Source organism: Rhincodon typus, chromosome 7 (genome assembly GCF_021869965.1).
Source record: "Rhincodon typus isolate 14 chromosome 7, sRhiTyp1.1, whole genome shotgun sequence".
Classification (NCBI taxonomy): Eukaryota; Metazoa; Chordata; class Chondrichthyes; order Orectolobiformes; family Rhincodontidae; genus Rhincodon; species Rhincodon typus.
In genome coordinates, this window is record NC_063338.1 from 70,394,049 (window position 1) to 70,412,943 (window position 18,895).

At 39.8% G+C, this 18,895-nt stretch overlaps 1 protein-coding gene across 1 annotated transcript in view; it reads right to left on the reverse strand.

Annotated features, from left to right (window-relative positions):
- Positions 1–282: 282 nt before the first annotated feature.
- Positions 283–18,895, reverse strand: part of LOC109913185 (von Willebrand factor D and EGF domain-containing protein-like) — a 283,384-nt gene continuing 264,771 nt past the window's right edge. The window contains exons 27-31 of the mRNA XM_048599097.1: positions 12,577–12,672; positions 10,754–10,849; positions 9,388–9,483; positions 7,292–7,389; positions 283–447 (exon numbers count right to left, since the gene is read on the reverse strand). Of these exons, the coding sequence (XP_048455054.1) occupies positions 427–447; positions 7,292–7,389; positions 9,388–9,483; positions 10,754–10,849; positions 12,577–12,672 (407 nt within the window). The 3' untranslated portion in view covers positions 283–426. The remainder of the gene's footprint in view (positions 448–7,291; positions 7,390–9,387; positions 9,484–10,753; positions 10,850–12,576; positions 12,673–18,895) is intronic.

An 18,895-nucleotide genomic window follows, 5' to 3' on the forward strand; every position in this document is an offset into this window, starting at 1 on the left:
CAGGCATTCAGAGATACAACTAGTACACTGTGGAGTTTAGCTGTCTCAGTCAAAAACCTAGGTCCCATTAGAAAACAAAAAAAAATTATATTTACGAGGTAGTCAGACTACAAGAGAATAGTAGCAACAGAAACGTGGAATGAACAGTACACTCTACGACCTTGTAACATGACTTGGTGATTGCATTTAATTGATATATAATATATATATATATAATTTATACAATAACTTACAACACCATTTACTTCCTGCAATTACTGTTTTCAATAATATGCTGATAATTTTGTTTTGCAGGACATTTCTCTGAGATATACTGATACGAAAATGTACACACACAGTGATATTTTCTTCACCCAATTTCACTGCGCGATCCACCATTATAACCTATCGCAGGTCAGAATAAGCAGCTTTGACACTTCAGGCTCATTATCCTTGTCCAATTGGAAGCTACAATATACAAGAATGAAACTAGTTTCAAGTATTATATTAACACAGGAGGTAACATGCATGATGACTGATATGCGATCGCATAGTAAACTGTCAGCAAACTGCTTGGATAGCTGAATGATGTTAGAGAGGTTCTCATGTGAATTTTAATTAACTGGTGAGTGCTACTGGCATCAGTACAGACACCAACTGTAATATCAGGTGAGGGTCTAAATAGGTTGCCTGGCATGGATGATTGGAAAATATGCTGTTGGATGTTTCTTCACTGGGAGGGTTGAAATAAGAAGCAATCATTCCAGTTTGGTCATGAAAACCTACATGAAGTGGTTTACACAACAGGTTTCTTCCTTATATAACTGAATTTTAGCTTAAAGGTATTTTTCTTCCTGATTGATTTAGTAAGGATAGGTTGATGAGCAGATGCCAGCTTCCAATTAGTAAATCAAAGAGAGTTGGGGAGGAGATAACAAGGTGTAGAGCTGGATGAACACAGCAGGCCAAGCAGCATCAGAGGAGCAGGAAGGCTGACGTTTCGGGCCTAGACCCAATTTGTTTTCATTTTAGTTTGTTCATGGGATATGGTTGTCACGAACTAGGCCAATATTTATTGCCCATCCCCAATTCCTCAAAGGGGCAGTTAAGAATCAACTACATTGCAGTGGGCCTGGAGTCGCATGTAGGCCAGACTAAGTAAAGATGACAGATTTCTTCCCCAAAGGACATTAATGAACCAGTTGGGTTTTCACGACAATCAACAGTGATTTCAAGGTTGCTATTCGGCCTATAAATTTCCTAATGGCACAATGCTAGGCGTATTAAACATAGATAAATTAGGTGGAAAGGTTACAAAGTAAGTTGCTGGTTATTAGCACAAATTTCTTAATATTCAGGATTTTTGTTATTTTGGCACATGTACATCACTGGTAGGACTAGCACTTGTTGCCGGCTATCAGCTGGTCTTGAGAAGGTGGGGGTGAGCTAACTTGTCGCCAAAAACATTGTTTTCTGTACATTAGTTACACTAATAATCTGCTGCAAAGAAGAAAATAATTTTCTTATGAGGTATTTCTGGGTAAAGGTTCTGAGAAAACTCACTATAAAAGAAAATTTTATTTTACGTTTCTCAGTATCTGAATGCAGCAATTTCACCAAAATTGTGATTTAATTTGGCTTGGCACTACTTGTACTCATTGAATGATACAGCATAGAAACAGGCCAATTAGCTGATTGTGCCAATGCTGGCTCTTTGGTAACATTAAACAGCTGTTTCTACTACTTTGTTATTTCCCCAGAGCCCTGCAAATTTAACCCCTTCAAAATTTTAACAGTCATTGAACCTGCCTGAACTACCCATTCAGTTATTACATTTGCTATTCTAACAACTCGCTGCTTTTTTGCCTATATGGCACCTTGGATCTTTAGCTGATATGTGGATGAACTTTCAAAGCAACTACTGTCTTAAAGGGGGCATGTCTAAAAATCCAAATGAAAAAAATAAATCAAACTCTAGTCATTGTTGGGCGGGGGTGATGGGGCTGCGGAATCTTAGGAAGACAAAGTAATTGTCCAAGGAAATGAATACCAAGCCAATTATAGTGGTTCACTGCCAGTAATGAATATTCGCAGCATAGCTGTGGATTTTCTTAATTGTGCATCAAGGAATGATTAAGTGTAATCTTCAGAAAAAGATTATACTGAATTTCTTAATCATGTTGGCAAAGTGTGGCATGCAACAAAAAATAATGTTAAAATTTTACTGCTCATTTCTTTCATAAGAATTTAAAGCAACCCAAGTTTAAAATGGATTCAAACTTGCAACAAAGCAACAACTCTACCTTAATACAACATCAGTAGAAATTTCTCTGACAGACTTTTTTGTTATGTTGTCATTCGTCTATGGCAGGTATTTTGTTTACTGTGATGAAAGTCGCCGAATATATTTTAGTTTTGGATACATAAGAGGCAGATGGATGTGGATCAAATCTGTTTTCTTTTAAAAGGTGGGAATGTTATTTGGATAGTGATCTAAATAGATCATTTCTAAGAAAGGATGTGACTGCAGTTAAGTGCCTGGGAGAACCCCTGTAGTGGAAATGGATGAACGGGTTATACTGTTGAGTTTATGACAGAGAATAAACACATTAAGGCAACTAGTATAGGTTTGACTCTGGAACAGAAGTTTCAAAGTTTTAGTTCGGAAGAACTCAGATTTCAGTTCAGAAGGGAAGAAAAATTTCTTCTAGCAGGAAAACCAAGTTGTTCAGTTCAGGGGAGCTAGTCACCTCAGGAGAATTGGTTTCACATCTGTAGAGTTTCCAAGCCAAGAGAGTTGGATTGAAAATTGCAAGTTGTTAGAACTGACAAAGTTTAGGCCATCAGAATTGTGAAGCAGGAAGAAGGATCCAGGAGGTACTGCTGGGGGAGCATCAGCCCTTGAACCTGTCTAACAGGTTTGAGATTTTTGCCCTTTGTGCGGACGAGAATGTGGGCTGTAGGGAGGATGACCAAATGGACAATAGCACGGTGATACCGGGAGCCATTCAAGAAGGGGGAAGAAAAGAGCAACAGAGTTGACTATGCAAACCCGATTACAGGGAAATAGACACTGTTCTCTGTGGCCAGGATTGAGAGTCTTGAAAGCTGAGTTGTCTCCAGGTTTAGGATATCTCTGGGCTGCACAGGAACTTGGAGTAGGAGGGGAAAAATCGAGATGTTGTGGTCCACGTTGGTATCAACAATATAGGTGGAAAGGTGCTGAGGGAATATAGGCAGCCAGGGGCTAAATTAGAAAACAGAATTTAAAAGGTGACAATCTCTGAATTACCACTTGAAGCTACTAAATGTACAAATTAGCACAGAATCAACAAGATTAAGGAAGTAAACAAGTGGCTCAAAGATTGGTGTGGGAGAAGCGGGTTCAAATTCATGGGACATTGACATCAGTACTGGGGAAGAGGTATCTGTCCTTATGGGATGGGCTCCACCTGAATCATGCTGGGACCAGAGTTCTGGCGAATCACATAACTAAGGCTGTAGCTGGGTTTCAAACTAAATAGTGGGTGGGGTGGGTTCAGTTGCATGGGAAATTGTGGAAAAAGGCAGGGAGGTTAAAGTTTTCAGAACAAGTAATAGGACAGAGAGTATGGAAGGGTCAGGAATCTAACCTCAGGCACAGCAGATTTGGGAACAACTATGAGAAGGGGTCAGTCAATGCAGGACTCAGGGTATCATACTTAAAGGCAGGCAGTATATGAAACAAGGTAAATGAGCTTGTAACACAGATTGAAACCGGCAGGTACAATGTGGGTATCATAGAGACGTGGTTGCAAGGGATCAGGGCTGGGAACTAAATATTCAAGGATACATGTCTTGTTCAAAGAAGAGGCAGATGGGCAGAGGGGTCAAGGTTACTTTGTTAGTAAGAAACAAAATTCAGTCAATGTCAAGAAGTGATATACAGTCAGAAGGCATAGAATCTATGTCAGTAGAGTCAAGGAACCGCAAAGGCAAAAAAAAAGACTCTGAAGGGATTAGTGTACAGGGCTTTTAGCAGTCAGGATGTGGGGAAGAAAATAAATCAGGAGATGGAAAAGGCTTGTAAGAAAGACACGATTATGATAATCATGGTGGACTGGGAAAATCGGGTTGGTAGTGGATTCCAAGGAATGGAATGTGTGGAATGTTGATTAAATATTTTTTGGAGCAGTTTGTGGTAGAACTTACTGGGGAATAGGCAATTCTAGATTTAGTGATGAGTAACGAGGCAGACTTGATTAGGGAGCTGAAGGTACACCTAGGGCTCAGTGACCATAACATGATTGAATTTGTTTGAGAGGGAGAAGATTGAATCAGATGTAACAATATTACAATTGAGTTGAGGAAACTACAAAGACATGAGGGAGGAGCTGGCCAGAGTTGATTGGAAGGGGAGCCTAGCAGGGAAGATGGTGGAGCAGCAATGGCAGGACTTTCAGGGGGTAATTTGGGAGGCACAGCAGAAATTCGTCCTAAGGAAGAAGAAACATACTAAGAGGAAGATGAGGCAACTATGGCTGACAAGGGGAGTCGAGGTCAGCATAAAAGCAAAAAAAATTGCATATAATGTGGTGAAGATTATTGGGAAACCAGGTGATTAGGAAGACTTTAAAAACCAGCAGACAACAACTAAAAAAGCCATAACGTGTGGGAGAGGATGAAAAATAAGAGTAAGCTAGCTAGTAAGATAAAAGAAGATTGCAAGAAATGTAAGAGTGATAACAGTGGACATTGGACCATTGAAAATGAGGCGGAGAACTAGCAATGGGAACAAAGAAAAGGTGGAGGAACTGAATAGATACTTTGCATCAGTTTTCACAGTGGAAGACACCAGCAACATACCAGAACTTCAAGGGAGTCGGGGGCAGTGGTGAATGTAGTCGTTCTCACTATGGCGAAGGTGCTGGAGAAGTTGAAAGACCTGAAAGTGGCTATATCATCCAGACTGGATGGACTACACCCTAGAGTTCTGAAGGAGATAGCTGAGGATATTGTGGAAACATTGGTGGTATCTTTCAAGAGTCACTGGAGTTCAGGGAGGGTCCCTCAAGACTGGAAAATGGCAGAAGGGAGGGAAATGGAAGACAGGAAACCAAATGTCAGTTAGCCTGACTTTGGTTATTGGTAAGATTTTAGAATCCATTATTAAGTTTCAGGTTTCAGAATACTCGGAAGTACATAATAAAGTAACATGGCTTTGTCAAGGGGAGGTCATGCCTGACAACTCTGTTAGAATTCTTTGAGAAGGTAATGAGCAAGTTAGACAAAGGAGAGCCAATGGACGTGATCTATTTGGATTTCCAGAAGGCCGTTGACAAGATGCCACACAGGAGGTTGCTAAATGAGATAAAAACACATGATGTTCGGGACAAGGTACTGGCATGGATAGAGAATTCGCGGAATGTCAGAAGGCAGAGAGTAAGGATAAAGGGGTACAGCCGGTGTCTAATGGATTTCCGCAGGGGTCAGTGTTGTGACAACTATTCATGTTATACATTAACAATCTGGACAAAGGAACTGAAGCCATTGTGTCATCTGCAAACTTAACAACAAAGACAGATGGAGGGCCAGGCAGTGTTGAGAAAGCAGGGAGGCTGCAGAATGACTAGGAGAATGGGAAAAAAATGTGGCAGATGGAATATAATGTGGGAATGAATGAGGTTATGCACTTTGGTAGGAAGAATAGAGGCATAGACTATTTTCTAAACAAGGAGAGGCTTAGGAAATCTGAAGCACAAAGGGACCAGGGAGTCTTAGTTCATGATTTTCCCACTATCAAAATGCAGGTTCAGTTGATGGTTAGGAAGTCAAATGCAGTGTGAGCTTTTGTTTCAAGAGGGTTAGAATACAAGAGCAGAAATGTACTGCTTGAGGCTGTATAAGGATGTGGTCAGACACTATTTGGAATATTGAGAGCAGTTTTGCACCCTTTGTCTAAGAAAGGATGTGCTGGCATCAGAGGGAATCCAGAGGAGGTTTACAAGAATGATCCCAGGGATGAAGGGCTTGTGTTATGAGGACTCTCGCTCTGTTTTTGATGGAGTTTAGAAGAATGAGAGGGGAGTCTGACTGAAACCTCCAGAAAACAGATAGACCTGGATACAGTGGACATGGAGAAGATGTTTCCTCTAGTAGGAGAGACTAGAACCCGAGGGAACAGCCTCAGATTGAAAGGATGACCCTTTAGAATGCAGATGAGGCAGAACTTCTTCAGCCAAAGGGTGGCTAATCTGTGGAACACAATGCCACAGAGGGCTGTGGAGGCCAAGTCATTGACAGTATTTAAGGCAGAGGTAGATAACTTTTTAGTAAGTGGATCAAAGGTTATGGGAAAAAGGCAGGAGAATGTGGTTGAGGAATATAGCAACTATGATTGAATGGTGGAGCAGACTTGATAGGCCAAATGGCCTAATTCTGCTCCTATGTCTAATGGTCTTATAAAGCCTGCGGACTCAGCAAGGAATCATAGAAGTCTCAGCAGTCAGAGGGAAAGAAACTGGAAAGCTTCAGCTAAGTAAACATTTAAGAAGCTGAGATGGGAGTCATCTGTCTCTGGGATTGAGTCTCTGTGAAAGATAGTATTGGGAAACAGGCTGAAACTTTGTTTTGATGTTTGTTGTATGATCTTTTGAACTTTATTTGATGTAGACATTGGAGAATTAAGAAAAACAAAGCTATGTAATTAACTTACAATGTGTTGTTAAGGAACGTCTGCTGCTTTGTATGAACGTATTTCAGTGACTAACCACCACATTAACGGACTTCAAAAATTAAACGTATGATCTATCAATTGGAATCCCTTGTGGAATCTGACTTGTCCATATTACCATCAGTTGGAATCATAAGAGGATCATGATCCTTTTATTTTCCCAAAAGACTAACACAGAAAAAGAATCAAAATTTTCCATCACTGTCCATTGAAGTCAGGACATGATTCTGGGATTCTTGCAACTCTCCAGATCTACATTGGAAATGACAGGAATGATGCTTGAGTCATGATCAACCTTCTCCTAGGATATAGACATCACTGGCTAAGACAGCATTTATTACCCCTACCTAAACTGCCCCTCCAAAAATGAAAAAAATCATAAATGGGGAAAAACTGCTGTTAAGCATGGTCTAGGCCCGAAACGTCAGCCTTCCTGCTCCTCTGATGCTGCTTGGCCTGCTGTGTTCATCCAGCCCCTTATTAAGCACGGTGAATTTGTTTTAATGCAATCCCAAAAGTGTTAATCAATCAATGTGATGGAGATTTTGTTTGGAAGTCTGATACCTAAGCAACTTTTTATCATTTGACTTTAAGCTTTACCTTTCTGGCGCAGGCTAAGCCCATGTATCCTCTCCTGCAGGCACACACATTTGGTCTGATGCACTTACTTCCAAACAAACATTTCTGCTCGCAGATAGCTGGAAACATAATCAGGCATTAATATAAAGCCAAATTTCCACATTTAAGATGGTTACTTGTCTAATGTGAGATAACACTTTCTACCACATGCAACACTCATTCTACAACTGTCTTAGTACAGCACTCACTAAAGAGAACCATTGACTGATATTCACTCCTGTGCTTTGGGTACTTTAGTTAATTGTGGTGTTTCTATCATTGCTTGGTTGACAAACTTATTGTCAAATATAATGTTTGATACAATTAACTATTTATTTTGTAGAGATATTAGGTTGTCTGGCCTTATAACCATATACTTATTTATTGGATAGCCATGCTGCTCTTCCATTCTAATTTTGTTTATGCCAGTTGCAATTCTGAAAGTGGGAAAAGAATAGCACTGCTTCCCGAACAGGACCTTCTTGCCCATTTAGAAAAAAACCCTTCTCCTATTTAGTGTTACTAGCATTAGTACTCACCAAAAAATCCAGGATTTAAAAATAAATCTCCTTTCATATAATACATTGTCAGTGGACAACATAGTACATCAATTTTAGTTACATGAAAGTGTAGGTATCATTCAGTAAGACAGTGCTCGCTTGAACGGCTTTCAAAATGGGTCAGAACCTGGAATTGATTTATCGGTATGTGACAGAGGTAATCAGATCCTGTGCCAACATTTCATTGCACTCCCCTTACATGTACCCAACTCTGACAGTGGCATGAGGAATTATACTGCAGGAATATGACTGACACTGACAGAGTATCAATAAAGTTTAACATGTGCCAGGAATGCTTTGCCAATAATGGAAAGTACATTGTGGAAGAGAAGCTCAATGAGTTTCTTTATGGTGATAACGATATTAAATAGCAGAATACGTTTGAAGAAATCTAATGAAAATTCCAAAGAAATATTTTTATAAAATACTGCAGCCTGTGTTCTCTCTAGTCTATCACTACCCTTCCCACAGTTCACAATACCTGCAAGTGCAGTGATGTCTACACATTTTGAAATTGTGCCCTGTATGGCCCTGTCATTAATACAGATGAAAAAATGTAATGTTCCTTGTACAGCCCTCCGGGTAATTGCATAATTTACCCACCTTCAGTCCTCAAAATGAACTGTTCAAAACTACTTTTTTTTTCCTCTTAACCAATGTTATATTCACAATGTCATAGTCAATTTTTCCACCAATGTCTCTGGCACATTGTTGCATGTCTTTGAAAGTCTGTATGCACCAGTATAATAGCAAGTTCCGCATTCTAACTGCTGGCTTGGTAAAGGATCTTTTCACAAATTTCCTAATTGATTTATTAGTAACTATCTATGTTGATAGCTCACAGTCCCAGCATCGTCCACAAGTGGAAATATTTTCTCTATATCTACTGTATGAAACACTTTTATGATCTTCAAAACTTCTGTCAGGTCATCCCTAATGGATCTGCTTCTCCTTCTAATAAATGATATTTTTACATTTTCTCTAACACCATTATAACCTTTAAATACAGTGCTCAGAAGAGTTCACATTGCATTAAAATTGGTCTAACCAAATTCACCTCTGTGGAGAGTGATGAGGAGATGTTCCCATTGATTACTTGGCCACAAGAAGTGGTTGAGGCAGAAACCTTTGCTTGTTAAAGGTGGAATCGGGTCATATTTGAAACACAGAAAGGTCCTTTATAATGGAGTGCAGGACAATGTGATTAGATTAGGAACGTTTGGACAATGAGCCTGTACGCACATGGTAGGCCAAATGAACCTGTTCTGTGCTATAACATGCTACAATTCTAAGGGTTAGATAGGCTCTGAGCAACAAAAAAGTACAGGCAGCTTCTCATCCATACCACCTGCAGGGATACATAAAGTTTAGGCAGCCAATTTTAAATAGGTTAAGTTTCATTTTTTCACAACACTAAGATATTGAACACATATGTTAAAGGGTAGGTAATGAGAAAGTGGCAACACTGGTGATGCAAAATAGGACAACATTGACTTTAATCTGGGTTCTGTTACTTACGGATTTGACACAGCACGCCTTCCCAGCCAGGCTGACAGTGACAGGTATTCGCTCCCACACATTCTCCACCATTCTGGCACTTTTGCAGACAGTTTGCTGGGTACACAAGTGATAATAGAAAATCTATTCAGTGAAAATAGTGTAAATGTCAAATATCTAGCACACTCTGGGAATAGGCGGTGCTTGAAGAAAAAATTCATTTAATGGAAAGCCTAAATGGGTGGAACAAACAGAACTTTATGGTATCTTGACGGAGTTGAAATATTATAACACATCAATAGTCATAATGCAAAACCACAAACATGGATGGTCATGGCCTCAGGAAGCCATCATATTTTCAGTTTTATAAACATCATATTTTCAGGCTTATAAACATAACACCACTATCCAAATTATATTATTGATATTTGGGATACAGCTCATAAAAATGGAAAAGTTAGACTACATAAGGTGACATGTCATGTGTATGTCATTAAGCGTCATAATGGTAGTTGAAGCTAATTTTGGAGGAAATGCCAGAGATTCTGGATGGTGGAGTGCCACATTCGAAGAACATTACTGTATAAACCTTATGTAATGGTGTGAGGTTTCCTCCAACAGGGTGTTTTACCTGTGACGATTATGTTATCTATTGTAACATAAGAAAATGGGCATGGATATCACTAAGAATTAAACTGATATTTATCACAAACTATTATGTACAAACATTACATTCCTCAGGGACTTAAGTGTCTGGGTTATCATGTTACAAAAGAGAAGCCTGCTTCCAGTAAAGTGTCATACTTTAAGTGATTGGAGAAAAGATGAAACACAAGATCTTTATACTCTCAGGTCAACAGTAGACAAGAATGAAAACAAAACCTGAAAGATGCTCTCGGCAATCTAGACATTTTTCACTGGTGTAGAGAAAAATAATGAGTGACTTGCAAAGGTCTTCAAGGTTGTGACCAGTTAAATACTGGTAACATTATTATCAAATGTTAATGAGGCTACATTGACAGTTCACATGTTTTAAGATTGTCACAAAAGGGTGAAAGGTTAGGGGAATTTTGTTGGCATACCAAATTGTTAGGTATGGAATTCATTGCTGCAAAGTAATTGCAAATGCAGACTTTGTCAACCTCCCCTCCTAAAAGAATTTATGAAGAAAAAATACTAAATGGTATGCAGAATGAGCATGTTAGTTGGATTAAATTGATGGCTCATGTACAGAAATAAATTGGTGCAAGCCGAATGGACTGAATTACATCTTTTCACTGGTTATTAAATTGCTAACTTTTCAAAATCAGTTTTTACCAAACCAAATGCAGGCTTGAAAATCTGATCTAGCTTAATCAAATTCCGTATCATTCCAAGGTGCACTTACGTTGATTGCATCGCTTTCCTTTCCAACCTGACGGACAATCACAGATATCTGGGCTCACACATTTCCCTCCGTTCATGCACATTGGTTCACAGACACCTGCAGAAGGGATAAATGTGGACAAACACTTCAAATTACAAAAGACCAATGGCCTTCCACCACAGACCTTGGAGCTGCTAGTCCTTTCAAAGCTCTTATACTTGCTATATGATCGGATTCTGATCTGCACTGTGCTTACTAAATTGGAACAATGTTCATACAATGAGTGTCTCGAGTTGCTGGGGTCTGATCTTGTTATGGAAGATTGAAATTCTTAGTTAAATTGTTTTATAATTTTAAGGCTTTTGTTTTTTGTTTGCCTGTTTCCAGTACAGCAATTTTAAGCCTGTGTGGTCATTGCTCAGCTGTTGGTTTTTTTTAACTCCCAGTTCAATATTGCCATTAGTGACAAGTTATCCACATGAGCTTTTTAATTTGATTTGATTTATTATTGTTACATGTACCTAAGTACAGTGAAAAGTTTTGTTTTGTGTGCAGTACAGACAGGTCATAACATAGAAAGATCATACGGCGAGGAATACAAGTTATGGCTGCAAAGGAGGAGCAAAAAAAGCAAGATTAAAAAAAAAGATGATGCATGCCTTCATTCATTTTCAAGCATATACCATGATTTGACAAATGACGAACAGATCATAAGAGCAAACAATGTGGCAGATCTCATGATCCAGGTATAATATAGCTCTAATTAGAGTACATTGGCTGACAGGTTGATCAAAGCCTGAATGGTCACATCTGCTAAACTGTCATTAATCTATTCAAAAAAAACCTATGCACATTTTGTGGCAAACTGCCATCAAAAAAAATGGTAAAGTAGCAGTCACATGTACAGCTATGCCATGGTCAACAATTGTTCATTCAGATAAATTCTTGTTTCTTGCATTGGAATTGTGACTTTCAATAAAACTTTTGCAAATGCTCCATGTGAAACCACAGCCTAGTAGACCAACAGGAAATTCACGTGCTGTACAAATGTAACTGGAGTCCACTAAAATAGTCCTCTGCTGATTTGCCATCCCCTTTAAAACTTGGCAGTTGGAAGGTTAATGCAGATGTCCAATGGAATTCTGACTGATAGGAGTTGATAGTATTCAAATACAATGTGTTCTGGTTAGTCATCAGTCTGGAACAGTCATACAAATCCCTACCTTTTATCCTTGACTAGAATGGGAGACAGTCCACACAAGAGCAAAATGATCCTAACCCCAAAGTTAACTGGAAGCTAGGTGCTCCCTTTGTTTAGTTAGTAAACGAAGAATAAAAGCAAATTACTGCTAATGATTGAAGTCTGAGTCAAACACAGAGAATGCTGGAGAAACTCAGCAAATCTGACAGTATCTGTGAAGAGAGAAACGGAGTTAACATTTCAAGTCCAGTACAACTCTTCTTCAGAACTGAAAAGCATTGGAAAACATTTTATTATATTTTCGACAGGCTGCAAGAAAGCAGATGTGAGAGAGGCCCAGTGCAAAAGATAAAGCGGTTTTAATGGGGACGAAAGCCATAAAGAGATGTAAAATGGGTGCAAAAAGAATGAAAATAAACTACATAGAGCTTTTTGACAATGCCATAAGAATTTGCATTATACTGGAATAAAAGCAAAAACTACAATTGGAATAAGTAGGTATTACCAGTTCAACTTTTGCTATTAGCTTCATTGATACTTATAAATGTACAAGACCATATTTTTAACATTTCTGATGAATTAAAAAAAGCTGACTGAATCAGTCTCTGAAAAATGTTGACACAAAGAGGGGAATAGAACTCACTCTTCTGGCATCTTCTTCCCGTATAGCCATCAGGACAGGAGCACACATTGTTTCTCATGCAGTGACCACCATTCTTGCAGGGGGGACTGCAAACAGCTACAAAACAGGAGATTGTATTTTAATGTTATTATAAGCAACTCCATTCAGACACTTCCTTTTGTAGAAAAATACAAAGCAGTACTATTACACAATTATTATTTACACAAATTAAAATAAATCTCTAACTTTATAATGCAGATAGATGACTTCAGTTCAGAATTGGTCTTGTATTGTTCAGGTTCAGGTTTCAATGATCCCTTGAAAACTCAGGGTTCAATTGCTTGGTGTGTTTGCTATGCTGATTTTGAAATTCTGAAAGTTTGCTATGTTAAGTAGCAGGGTTAATTTTGAAGCATTAATCCTGAGCCTGATGACCCGTGAAACAGTTTATAAGCAACATCACCTACTTCTTAAAAGGTGGAAAGGTACTTGGATTTCTACAGAATTACTCAATGACTTATCAGCACATTTTAATTCCCACTAGCACAACAATATTTGGAAGTGCTGTACAAGATGTATGTTCTGAAACCTGCTGATAAGAGAAAAAAAATCGCAAAAGAAAAGATAAACATATTTATTCCTTAACAGAAATACAATTGGTTATACATTTCACAGAAAAAAGGAAAAAGACCCAGAGTTTGTGCTTGGTCACACTGGTTTACTTGGTACAATTCCCCTGATATCAGCATTGGGTGCACACATTTTAAGGAAAAACTGTATTCAGTGCAGTTTGACTACCAGGAAGCAAGTCTGTCCTTCAGGTATATTGATCATAACTAGCAATTGTCAGAACCATTGCTGATTTTTCATTATTTTAGTTTTTAAAATAAATTTTAGTTTGGTGGCTGTGAATTGTGAGCTGCAAGTTGATTGCAAGTTGGTTTCTAATCAAAAGATTCTACAGACACTTAAGCTCTAGGAAAGTAGTATGTTTAAACAGACAGGAGATGTTTGGCTATTAATGAGGTCAATACCTGGGAATGGTTGCCAGTAAGTCTGGGAGAGACCATGTTGGTCAAACAGGGAGAGAGACCAGAGCTTTTGAACTGTTTTGAACTGGGTGTTTCTGAGAGGAGGCGTTTGGCTGCTGAAGCTATGGCGTGAGGATTTGAAAGCTCCCTGCCTAATCTCCCATTATCAACTACTGGAAGTTCAGAGACCGGAAGCTAAGTTATTAGTGTTACTCAAACAAAACAGAAATTGTCGCAAAAACTCAGCAGATCTGGCAGCATCTGCGGAATGATTCTGAACAGGTGTCACTGGACCTGAAACGTTAACTCTGTTTTCCGTTCACAGAGTTGCGAGCCTGCTGAGTTTCTCCAGCAATTTCTGCTTTCCTTTCAGATTTCCAGCATGCACAGTTCTTTGGTTTTTTGTAAGTAATACTGAATCTTCCTCAAGAGTAAACTGAAAGGTAGCACTGATCAACATCCTCAGGAAATCATCCAAGAAACAATGATATATGCCTGCGGAACAACACATCATGAAAACCAATTAAGTAATCTGGCCAGTTTTGTTACTTCTTAAAAACAATTTATCCCTTCATTATCCCTTCTGTCTGTCTGTCTTTTGTGTGAATTGGGCTGAAAACAGAACTTATTGACTCTAAATCATAGATATTAACTAAATTGCATTGCTGTTTAATTTTGTTCCGTTAAAGTTACTGAATTGTTAATAATTTGTTAAATCTTTTGTTTAAGCTATAAACTTCGTGCCTGGAATCGATTATTCACAAAGTCTGGGATTCGTTATTCACAAAGTCTGGTCAGTAAACCATTGGGGTCAATTTTGAATGTTTTTATTCTGTATCGCAAATGCAGAGGTGGGGGGGTGATTTTATTTGGCTATATCTGTGTTGTAACACAATTTTCCCTAATTTTCATTGTTGGGCTTTTGAGGAAATTTTAAAACTTAAGCTTAAATAAATGGATGAAAGGATGCTAATATTTTTAGTTTGAAATATTTTCTTGTACAAATTTATTCTTTTGCTGGAGTTCATTATTGTACCATGACCCAAGCAGAGTTTTTTTTTCCAAAAAAAAAATTGTTCTCAGTCATTTAAAATCGGGTTTACTTACTTAATAGGTCAAAGAGTCATAGAGATACACAGCATGGAAATAAACCCTTCCATCCAACTCACCCATGCCGACCAAATATCCTGTATAAACCTAGTCCTATTTGCCAGCATTTGGTCCATTTCCCTCTAAACCCTTCCTATTCATTTACCCATCCAGATGTCTTTTTAATGTTGTAATTGTACCAGCCTCCACCACGTCCTCTGGCAGCTCATTCCACAGACACACCACTCGCGACATGAAAATGTTGCCCCTTAGGTCACTTTTGTATCTTTCCCCTCTCATCTTAAACCAATGGCCTTTGGTTTTCGACTTCCCCACCCCAGGGAAAAGACCTTGCCTATCTACCCTATCAATGCCCCTCATGATTTTATAAACCTTTATAAGTTCGCCCCTCAGCCTCCGACAATCCAGTAAAAATAGGCCCAGCCTATTCAGCCTCGCCCTCTAGCTTAAACCCTCCAAACCTAGGAACATCCTCATAAATCTTTTCTGAACCCTTTCCAGTTTCACAACATCCTTCCTATAAGAGGGAGACCAGAACTGCATGCAATACTCCAAGAGTGGATGAACCGATGTCCTGTACAGCTGCAACATGACCTCCCAACTCCTCTCCTCAATGCACTGTCCAATAAAAGCAAGGATACCAAACACCTTCTTCACTATCCTACCTATCTGCGACTCCACTTTCAAAGAACTATGAATATGCATTCCAAGGTCTGTTTGTTCAGCAACACTCCTCAGGACCTTACCATTAAGTGTATAAGTCCTGCCCTGATTTGCCTTTCCAAAATGCAGCACCTCACATTTATCTAAATTAAACTCCATCTGCCACTCCTCAGCCCATTGGCCCATCTGATCAAGGTCCTGTTGTACTCTGAAGTAAACTTCTTCACTGTCTGCTACACCTCCAATTTTAGTGTCATCTGCAAACTTACTAACCATATCTCCTATGTTCACATCCAAATCATTTACATAAATGACAAAAAGCAGTGGACCCAGCACCAATCTTTGTGGCACACCGCTGGTCACAGGCCTCGTCTGAAAAGCAACCCTCTATCACCACCCTCTGTCTTCTACATTTGAGCCAGTTCTGTATCCAAATTGCTAGTTCTTCCTGTATTCTGTATGATCTAACCTTGCTAACTAGTCTACCATGAGGAGCCTTGTCGAACACCTTACTGAAGTCTATAATGATCACATCCACTACTCTGCCCTCATAAATCCTCTTCATTACTTCTTCAAAAAACTCAGTCAAGTTAGTGAGACACCATTTCCCATGCACAAAGCCATGTTGATGATCCCTAATCAGTCCTTGCCTTTCCAAATACCTGTAAATTCTGTCTCTCAGGATTCCCTCCAACAGCTTGCCCACCAACGATGTCAGGCTTATCAGTCTATAGTTCCTTGGCTTTTCCTTACCACCTTTCTTAAACAGTGGCACGTTAGCTAACCTCCAGTCTTCCAGCACCTCACCTGTGGCTATTGATTATACAAATACCTCAGCAAGTGGCCCAGCAATTTCTTCCATCGCTTCCCACAGTATTCTAGGGTACACCTGACCAGGTCCCAGGGATTTATCCACCTTTATGCGTTTTAAGACGTTCAGCACCTCCTCCTCTGCAATACGGACATTTTTCAAGATGTCACTATTTATTTCCCCACGTTCTCTATCTTCCATATTCCACTCCACAGTAAACACTGATGCAAAATACTTGTTTAGTATCTCCCCATCTCCTGTGGTGGCCTTGCTGATCTATAAGGGCCTCTATTCTCTCCCTCATTACCCTTTTGTCCTTAATGTATTTGTAGAATCTCTTTGGATTCTCTTTAACCCTATTTGCCAAAGCTATCTCATGTCCCCTTTTTGCCCTCCTGATTTCATTCTTGAGTATATTCCTACTGCCTTTATACTCTCAAGAGATTCACTTGATCCCTGCTGTCTGTACCTGACATATGCTTCCTTCGTTTTCTTGATCAAAACCTCAATTTCTCTATTCATCCTGCATTCCCTTCACCTACCAGCCATGCCCTTCACCCTAACAGGAACATCTTGTCTCTGGACTCTTGTTATCTTATTTTTAAAGGTTTCCCATTTTCCAGCCATCCTTTTACCTGTGAACATCCGCCCCAATCAACTTTTGAAAGTTCTTGCCTAATACCGTCAAAATTGGCCTTCCTCCAATTTAGGACTTTAACTTTTAGATCTGGTCTATCCTCTTCCATCACTATTTTAAAACTATTGGATTATGGTTACTGGCCCCAAAGCGTTCCCCAATGACACCTCAGTCACCTGCTTTGCCTTATTTCCAAAGAGTAGGTCAAGTTGAGCACCTTCTCTAGTAGGTACATCCACATTCTGAATCAGAAAATTTTCTTGTATACTCTTAACAAGTTCCTATCCATCCAAGCCCCTAACACTATGGCAGTCCCAGATAACTGAGATCTCCTTACAAATGCGTTTCTCAATTTCATTCTGACTAATGGGGGGTCTATTGTACAATCCCAATAGGTTGATCATCCCTTTTTCATTTCTCAGTTGCACCCAAATAACTTCCCTGGACGTATTCCCAGGAATATCCTCCCTAAGTTCAGCAGTAATGTTATCCTTAATCAAAAACACCACTCGTCCTCCTCTCTTGCTCCTCTTTCTGTCCTTCCTATAGCATCTATACCCTGGAACATTAAGCTGCCAGTCCTGTCCTTCCCTCAGCCATGTCTCTGGAATTGCTATGATATCCCAGTCCCATGTTCCTAACCATGCCCTGAGATCATCTGTCTTACCTGTTAGGCCTGTTGCATTGAAATAAATGCAGTTTAATTTATCAGTCCTACCTTGTTCTCTGCTTTGTTCCTGCCCACCCTGATAGGTCACTTCTACCTCAGAAGAGATTTCAATGATCCAAAAATGTGAATCCTTTTCCCCTGCATCAGCTCCTCGGCCAAGCATTCATCAACACTATCCTTCAATTCCTACCCTCACTAGCTTGTGGCACCGGAAGTAATCCAGATATTATTACCCTCAAGGACCCCCTTTTTAAATTCCGACCTAACTTCCTATATTCTTTCCTCAGAATCTCATCCTTATCTGTTCCAATTAGGTCCAACGTGTACAACAACCTCCTGCCGGTCCCTTTCTCCTTTGAGAATATTCTGCACCCTCTCCAAGAGATCCTTGATCCTCGCAAAAGGGAAGCAACACCCAATTTTGATATTTCATTTTCGGCCACAGAAACATCTGTCTCTGCCTCTGACTAGAGAACCCCCTATCACAATCGACTGCTTGGAACCTGGCATACCCCTCGTTACATTACAGCCAGTTTCAGTACCAGAAACCTGGCTGTCTGTGCTAATTTCCTCTGAGAGTCCATCACCCCTACATTAATGGAACCCCTTCATGAATAAGGTTTCAAGGTCACAGGAGTGTACCGGCAGGCAGGAACGTGGTTTCAAGTGTGTCTACTTCAATGCCAGGAGCATCCGGAGTAAGGTGGGTGAACTTGCAGCATGGGTTAGTACCTGGGACTTCGATGTTGTGGCCATTTCGGAGACATGGATAGAGCAGGGACAGGAATGGTTGTTGCAGGTTCCGGGGTTTAGATGTTTCAGTAAGATCAGGGAATGTGGTAAAAGAGGGGGAGGTGTGGCATTGTTAGTCAAGGATAGTATAATGGTGGCAGAAAGGACGTTTGATGAGGACTCGTCTACTGAGGTAGTATGGGCTGAGGTTAGAAACAGGAAAGGAGAGGTCACCCTGTTGGGAGTTTTCTATAGGCCTCTGAAAAGTTCCAGAGATGTAGAGGAAAAGATTGCAAAGATGATTCTGGATAGGAGCACAAGTAACAGGGTAGTTGTTATGGGGGACTTTAACTTTCCAAATATTGACTGGAAACGCTATAGTTCGAGTACTTCAGATGGGTCCGTTTTTGTCCAATGTGTGCAGGAGGGTTTCCTGACACAGTATGTAGTTAGGCCAACAAGAGGCGAGGCCACATTGCATTTGGTACTGGGTAATGAACCAGGCCAGGTGTTAGATTTGGAGGTAGGTGAGCACTTTGGTGATAGTGACCACAATTCGGTTACATTTACTTTAGCGATGGAAAGGGATCGGTATATACCGCAGGGCAAGAGTTATAGCTGGGGGAAAGGCAATTATGAGGCGATGAGGCAAGATTTAGGATGCATAGGATGGAGAAGGAAACTGC